We start from the raw sequence: 8,981 nt of genomic DNA, 5'->3' as shown, positions 1-8,981 counted from the left end.
TGGTCGTTAGAGCGCTAGGTCGCGGGAATGGAGTCATGGTCGTTGAAACGCTGGGTCGTGCATTTAGAAACGTGGTCGTTGGAGCGCTAGGACACTGGAATGGAGTTATGGTCGTTGAAATGCTGGGTCGTGCATTGAGAGACGTGGTCGTTGAAATGCTGGGTCGTGCATTGAGAGACGTGGTCGTTAGAGCGCTAGGACACTGGAATGGAGTCATGGTTGTTGAAACGCTGGGTCGTGTGATGGGAGACGTGGTCGTTAGAGCGCTAGGTTGCGAAATTGGAGTCATGGTCGTTGAAACACTGGATCGTGTAATGAGAGACGTGGTCGTTGGAGCGCTAGGACGTGGGAATGGAGTCATGGTCGTTGAAATGCTGGGTCGTGTGAAGAGAGACATTGTCTTTAAAGCATAAGATCGCGGGATTGGAGTCATGGTCGTTGAAACGCCGGGTCGTGTGATGAGAGACGTGGTCGTTGGAGCGCTAGGATCCGGAAATGTAGTCATGGTCGCGGAAACGTTTGGTCGTGTGATGAGTGACGTTGTTGTTGGAGCGCTAGGTCGCGGGATTGGAGTCATGATCGTTGAAACATAGGCTCGTGGGGTTTGAGTCATGTTCGTTCCAGCGCCTGGTCGTGTGAAGACAGACTTGGTCGTTGAAGAGCTGTATCACTGGTTGGGGTCGTGGTCTTTGAAGCGCTTGGTCAGGCTATGCTGTCAATATACAAGATAACACTGGGCGGACACGTATTCTTAGTAAATCAATTAGGTAATTGTCCAGATAAGGCGTTGTACGTATGTAAATCAAACAGTTCAATGGAATTTCGCTAGATTTCGCTTATGTTTATTTTATTTAATCAAGTTCTGCCCGTAATCATTAGCTGCATTATGACTTTGAACTGCCATGATGCTATCACTACATGTGTTGTGGTTAATGAACTTAGTAAGATGAGATAGCAGTGACTGCACTTCTCAGTCAATTTATATGAACATTTGAAGAAACAGAGTGATCCGTGACAAGAGATCCGTGTGCGAAGCATGCAACCGCTTGGTTCTTTAAAGCACCGGCACTTTCCTTTGTATCACCAGAACAAGGCAAGAAATGTTTATTTGTAATACACGTGTGTTAACAAATGAGCTATTTTCCGACACGTTTAACATCATAATAAGCAACATCATAAAAAAGTGCACAGCGGGAAAGAAATACAAGATATTAAATTTAATGCCGAAAATAGAATGTCACAAAGGCAATCATAAAATTGATTCCTAAATAGTGGGTGATTAGGAATTAATTGATTCACACAAATAGAAAAATTATCATTTTGGGCCAAGGCATAAGAATAGCTAGCATAAATATAGCCGTGATCCATGACAACTTTATAAATATTCTTATATATGGTTGACTTCGCCAGCATTCTACGATTTTGAATAATATATTTCCTTAACTTTTTTCTTAATTTCGAAAATAAATTTTGATAAAACAAATAGGACCATGGGATATTCATTTGAAAAACTTTGTCGCCAAACACTGTGAAATCTACGGTCATTTTTCAAACTTGCATATTTTAATACTGTACTTTGATAGCTTTATTGGTAGGGAATTTCTTATGCATTTTTTTTTCTTTTTCATAAGCCGAACTTCAATGAATAAAGATTTTTTTCAATATATCTATAGAGTCGTATATCACCCAATAGGGCGGTGTTTTACCCTATACAGTTATTCACACTATTACCAAATAAGTTTACGGTCGGAACGCTCGAACGAAATTTAACAATGAATTAAGAAATAATAAACATTTTACATGATCCCCGCAAGGGCCGTGTTTTCCGTATACAAATATCATAGGGCCTTACTTGGGCCGCATTTTACACTAGTTTACAATCGGAACACCCTGACCATCTCCGCCATAAAACGACGGCCGAGGTGTTCCGATTGATTACTGTAAAAGGTTGCGTTGCACTAAATTTGTGATGGTTGGCTTATACCATATTTATCGAGTACCGCGATTGATTTGTGTTTATATACGAAGTCGATACATGTGTATTTATTGCAAATATTTACACCATAACAATAACTTAAAAGGTATAAGTTTTAGGTAGGCAAACAAGCTCTGTCTCCGGTCACCTGCCTTAAAGTGACACTCTTATTCAAAATCAACTCATACCCATGTATAAGAAACATACATTTTAAGCGATAAACCTTTAACTACTTACTGAATAATACATATATGGAAAGTATAACTTACTGATAGCACGATTGTTATCGTGTATTTAATGGCTAAAAACGCAAAAATATTAAATGATTGGTGAATGCTAAAAGATTTCCTGTGATTAACAATAGTCGTATCAGGTTGGAATACCGTGTTTTCTGCAACTTTCTTTCAAATATAACTCGGTATCCTTCATAAGAACCATTGTTTTGACATTTATTCATCCTTTTTGGTATTTTTAAACCAATCGTATTAGTTATGGTAAATCTTACATGGGTATAAGAGTGCATCTTTAAAAAAGGGTAGGTTTGACGCAAAATCTTTTTTCAAGTTATTATTTTTATTACCAAAATTTACCCTTTGTGACCCAAAACCATAGATTCTGTGCTTCAAAACATCAGAAATTCCAGCATTAGAATCTTTGACATTATCTTAAGCCTAAAATACTTCAGTGTCCTACTTATGGTGAACCCAAGCATAAATGTATAATGAAACTATGTACAATCCTCCAATGTATATCATTGTCATGGCAAAGGGTTACTTCATTTAATGGAGCGATATCTTGGTAAATCATCGTTAGGGTGCATGTAATGTAAATTCATGCATATAATTATGTATGATTATTAAATTAATGCAAATTAATAACCAGTTCTCTTCATTATAATAGCAGGGTTGCAGACCCTTTAATGCTAAGAAATATCAGCCTCGACTATAGGCAGATAAATTACCCATTTTTTACTTTCAAAAATCCATTGTTCGAGTGCTCTACACTTATTCGAAAAATCATGTAATGTTTGTTCGAGATTTTCTCAGTTTGTTCAGGCGCGTAGGAGCTGGTACCACATGGGCCGTGGCCGCGGTCCCAATATTCTAGCTAGTAACGGCAATTGGGCCGCCAAATTTGATACCATTTTTTTTTAAATTGTATTTCAAATGAAGCTACGCGCATATATATTAATACATGTCTGACACGATATTGAATATACAGGTCACCATGGCATGATTACTCTAATTGATTAAAATGAATTTAATGTGTGTGATTTATTAATTTGTGACTATTTGTGACTGTTTGTATTTGGTACAGAAATAGAAAATACTAGTATTAAATGTGTGCTTACAAACGTGTCCATAACATCTGTATTACTGTTTTATCATATTAGCATTTTCTTTCTCAGTGAATAAATGTTACCAAACGATATTAGTTTTAGATCTAACACCTATTTGAAATGTAAAAAGGTTTAGAGAAAAAAAACATGAAAACAAAACCTGAACTCACTGGAAATCGAGTCTTTCAATGCTTACAATTGAAAAAAATCACCCGGGCGTGACACGAGCCCACCCCTTCCGCGGACCAAATGTCATTTGGAGTCCTTTGCGCCTGATGTGTTCGTTTCGAAAGATACCCCGCTTGGTATTTTCCTAACTGTAAACTTTATTTCTATTTTTGTTCCTAGATATGATCGTAAGAAGAACACATGGATTGATTTGTTCGGCCCCTACTCACACCCCCCCCCACCACGCCCTTCCATCCGGACTAGTCAGAGCCATTCATGTATCTTAGTTCTGGTCCATAAACGAAATTCAATCCACCAGTGTTAAGTAATGTTGAGGCTCTTTGCTACTTGAAATATTTTTTGTCTTCGGCGAGTAGGATCTGGCTGCCTTCAAATGGATGGAACTTGGAAAGGGTGTTTTAATGTATTTGTGAAATGCTTTTATTATGTTGTTGTTGCTATTCATTGAATATATGATCAGACCATACTTTTTGCATTTTTGATGCATGAAAAATGCCTAATTTAGCGACGCCGACGGGTATCAATCCAGCGAATTCGTACGGTACTACAGAACAGAAATGTTGTCGGTGCGTTTATAGGTCAAGCTGGTAAAATCTTTCTCACTGTTTCTTTCTAAAAAAGTAACACCTCTGCATATTGTAACTCTTATATGGAAGTAAAACAGATAGTCATACTAACTGCCCTTAATTTCAATGGCTATTTCAGCGTGTGATAACGACTGCGTTGAAACAACTGAATCACCCAGTGTGTTACATCGGACTAATACTGTAATGTAATGCGAACAACGCATCATCTTGTGGAACTAAAATGACTCCTTTGCACTTTAAGGATGTGACACAGATATCTGTTTGCATATACATCAAGGATAATGTCAGCAAGTCAGTAAAGTTTTCAGAAGTATTTTATTGGTACTGATTGTAATACTGTAATAGTTAAGTGTCAATTAACAGAAACTTCAGATGGATGGATATATTTATATAGCTGATCATTACAAGACAGGTATTAAATACGAATATATCAATACTAAGTAATCAGTATAATGTAGACAAATGGATACAAATACATGTCAAAAGAACCTCGGATACATAACATGCTCGGATATGTGAAATAAGTACATAATTATCAATAGCCGGAAAGTAGATGATTTTTATCTCCAAAGAGCAGAATTCATACTTTTATTTATATGATAAAATATGTTGAAAGTCCACTTTACACAACAATCACTATTAAAGTCTAAACTTGATTGTCAGACTTTCCCCTGTTAGTTAAAATAACTTACAAGGCATATCTTATTTCAACATTGAACCTTGATCTTGCCAAGGTCAACAAGAGCGCCATGAAGAGAACACCAGCGCTTGTCTGTTTTTTTCTCCTTCGAAAATGAGGCATAACTCAATACAAACTAAAGCCAGAGTTATGCCCCTTGATGTACACATGCATATTGTCCCTGGCAACATCTTAACCAAGTTTTATTTAAATATGAAGTGATTTAGTTACTGTCCTAGGTAAAATACTGCATGATGCCCACAGCCCTGACAGGTGCCAAGGCATATCACAATACCAAGATACTTTTTTCTGAAAATTTTCTTTTACAAAAATTAATGCATATCAAATTTCAGAAATAAACAAATCTTCATTCATTGGCTCTAGATACAATTCAACCAAACAAATACTAAACGTTTTGATAGCAAACAGAAGAAAGTTAATACATTTTTGTTTGACATGTTCATACATGATGATATTTCATTTGCATTTCATCAATTTATCCAACAACACGAAAAACATCACATCACTGAGAAGTGACAGAAGCATTCAATACAAAGCAATACCACACACCATTATTTACCATGGAACAAAAAAAACAATTGATTACACTGGAGTGTAAATGACCACAAACATCATGGACAATTCTAGCAAAATCACCTCCAATTGAGGACAAGTTATTACCATATTCAATTTCAAATTTTTAATTGTTAAAAAATAAATAAAAATAGAACAATATCCAAAGAAAATGTCAATCACTGATGGTATTCAGATATAAAGCTTAAATCAAAATGCAATCTAGTCTATTCTATAATTTAAAGTATCTATTTGTTTAATTGTTTGCTTTTTGATGAGCCTATTGCAAGGCCAGTTGCCTTGTTCTAATGTACCCTTTCACCATTGTCCTTGATCGCCTGGCAAGAATTGGATACTTCTTTATAAGTTCTTTATAAGTTCAAGACATTCTAACTTATTTTTGGTGGAGTATTAAGCTTAAAACACTTTTTAAGGCCATTTTCTACCACGTCTTCTTCAGCCTAGCTCCAAGGTGTTCTGACTGTGGCTGTTCGTTTTTCCTAAAACACAGAAATACAGGCTATTTTATAGACAAAAAAAATCACTATATTTTCATCTATTTTGAGCACTAAAATATGAAAGTGTGTTCTTGATAGTCCTCTTTAGGACAAATAACCATAAAATCCTATATTAAAACATGTTTTATCAATTGAAGTTGTCTAGGAATTAGCAACAGTGCCTCTGCAAGTCAATATATAAATATGACCTGTATTCAAGATGATGTGTTTTCACTGATAACCTTTATATTATTTGATTTCTTAATTTGTACAATAAAATGGGCACGGTAAGCAAACTCATTTTTCTGTAGCACTGACCTGAGCAACATGTCTAACAGTGCTATATAATATACATTGTTGTCCATGTTAAACATGTTTGACTTCAGGATTTTATTTGATATGTAGAAATTCAATTCAAGGCCTTTCTGTTAAATACAATTAGATATTTTCACTGTAACTTTTTACACTGATCAGTAACATGACACACATTCTGGCTAATTCAAACACTGAACAGGTTTTTTTAAGATTACAAGTATGGTTGTTACACAAAATTAATTGTACACTAAGGAAGACAACAGAAAAGCCTGATCACAAAAGTGCACTTACTCCTTTACAGAAACAACACTTTTTAAATCAAATTTGCTTTAAGAATAGAAATTTCTAATTGTTACAAATTTCAATATGATTCTTACATGGTTTGTGCCAATTCCAGCATTTACGACTGCTTCGAGTTGACCTATGGAGACAAAAACATATTATATATGCAAATAGGTCTGCTATGTTTCTTAACGCTAACAATTAATGTTATTTATAATAATGAAACAGGTGTCTCTCGACAAGTATTATTTGAATGAAATTGATGTACATTAACAAAACCTCTTTCTGAGGACTTTTCTAAAAATATCACCTCCAATGGAGGCCAGTTACTTTTATTAGACACCATGCCTGTATTGAGATCTCAGGTATTTCAAATTTCCTTGATGCCTATTATTTAAAATGCAGTACTGGTTCTGAAATATTGAAGGTGTAGTGTTTTTAATACAGGAGATAATTTATCTCAAACACACACACACAACTATCTCTACACAACTAGGCTAAAAGAGACATGTTGCAACAAAATGACATAGTATTTTGTCTTTTGAACCTCTGGTATTTTGATTTTGTTCTGTGGTAAGCATAATACTGAAAAGAAGTATTCAGCTTTACTGATTGTAAGCACATACAGGTACATATATTAAACATTTCGGTTAATGATAATGTTATTTACATACAATGATGTACAACCAAGATTGTGAAATGACCTTCAACCTACGACTAGAATGATGTCAAACTGATTTTAATATCTCTGGTGGTTTGAATTTCTTATTTGTTAAGCAAATTTCTACATGTAGTCATCACCTCAAAAGACAATGAATTTGGTCGAACACCCATTGATGTCCAAATGAAGACACTTCATTCCAATCACTTTTAACCCATTATGAAAACTACATTCCAAGACTAATTCTTTTACAACAAGGGCAAATCTATACATGAAAACATCAAATATCAGGCACCCGTTCATCTTATATTATAAAAACGATAATTGTACCTATTTCAGTCCCTTGTTGATCAACGGAGGCATCAACATTATCAACATCCACATCATCAGCATCCACATCATCAGTATCAACAGTATTCACATCATGGCACTGTCCAGCTGCAATACAAAAACATCACATCACTGAAAAGTGACAAAAGCATCAAAAACAGAACAAGATTATACATTATGGTATTTACCATAGAAGAAAAACTACTGAATATAGTGCAGTGCGAATGACCTCCAACTGAGGACAATTCTAGCACAAACACCTCCAATTGAGGACAAGTTATTACCTTTGGACAACACATAAAACTATTTCATAAATATCTCTTGTTTCAAATATCATCCTAATCTAGGCACTTCAAACAATTTAGTCTTTAAGACAGGAGGCACGTTTAAAGAAAGTATTTTAAAGAAAACCCACTGACAACCAATATAAAAAAACTTCTGCAACTTCTAGTTAAGAAACAAGAGCTGTTATAAGACAGCGCGCTTGACTACGCCGCTTTGACTTAGAAGTGAAAACAATAACAATGTTATATGTGCCTGTCAAACACAATAAAACAATCAAATTAAAAAAGTGAACAAGAAGCGGGATGTGACAAAACCAGGTTTTTAATGATTGGCAGAAGAGATTCAGTTTCAACTGCTTTCTTCTATCTTTAGTAGCAGTGACCTTGATGACATGGGCCCCAAACACAATCCCATGGAAGTCCTCCATAAACTCTTCCTACATATTAAGTTTGGTCACAGTATGTCAAACATAACTGAAACAGTAATCTATTTTTAGTAACAGTGACTTTGACCCAAGAGGGCCGAAAGGCAATCCATCAAAGCTCTGCATATTGTCCTATATTCCAAGTTTGGTCACACTATGTCAACCCTTACTTGAGATATTCAGTACCGGTACTTAGCATATTTCTATTTTTAGTAGCAGTGACCTTGATTCCATGGGCCCCAAACACAATCCAATGGAAGTCCTCCATAAACTCTCCCTACATATTAAGTTTGGTCAAAGTATGTCAACCATAACTGAAACAGTAATCTATTTTAGTAACAGTGACTCTGACCCAAGGGGGCCGAAAGGCAATCCATGAAAGCTCTGCATAAACTTGTCCTATATACCAAGTTTGGTCACACTATGTCAACCCTTACTTGAGATATTCAGTACTAAGCATATTTTTATTTTTAGTAGCAGTGACCTTGATTCGATTGGCCCCAAACACAATCCAATGGAAGTCCTCTATAAACTCTTTCTACATATTAAGTTTGGTCAAAGTATGTCAACCATAACTGTTACTACATTTTCCTGTTCTACAGAAGTTCATTACTTTTATTTGGATTGGTTTTTCTTACTCAGCTTAAAGACCGACTGAATTAGTTTCAGTAAGTTATCTGTCCTCTGAAGGTACCTTCACCATTTTTACTTTCCTGGGCTCTGTTAAGGTAGTGCGTGGATTCCCTGTGGGCCACTCACATTTTTTCATATAGGTTTTCCAATTTAAAAACTTGATTATTGTACCTGAGATGTTAAATTTCTCTGATTTTTGATAGTTAGAAATA

General features: G+C 35.4%; 1 protein-coding gene across 1 annotated transcript in view; it reads right to left on the bottom strand.

Moving 5' to 3' along the window:
- Nucleotides 1–4,879: 4,879 nt before the first annotated feature.
- LOC128235780 (uncharacterized) overlaps nt 4,880–8,981 on the bottom strand; it is a 98,609-nt gene continuing 94,507 nt past the window's right edge. The window contains exons 5-7 of the mRNA XM_052950578.1: nt 7,428–7,535; nt 6,532–6,575; nt 4,880–5,842 (exon numbers count right to left, since the gene is read on the bottom strand). Coding sequence (XP_052806538.1) covers nt 5,804–5,842; nt 6,532–6,575; nt 7,428–7,535 — 191 coding nt within the window. The 3' untranslated portion in view covers nt 4,880–5,803. The remainder of the gene's footprint in view (nt 5,843–6,531; nt 6,576–7,427; nt 7,536–8,981) is intronic.

The sequence above is a fragment of the Mya arenaria genome, chromosome 5 (genome assembly GCF_026914265.1).
Source record: "Mya arenaria isolate MELC-2E11 chromosome 5, ASM2691426v1".
NCBI classification, from domain to species: Eukaryota; Metazoa; Mollusca; class Bivalvia; order Myida; family Myidae; genus Mya; species Mya arenaria.
The sequence above is the reverse complement of the archived record's forward strand: the minus strand, read 5'-3'. Positions and strand labels throughout refer to the sequence as shown.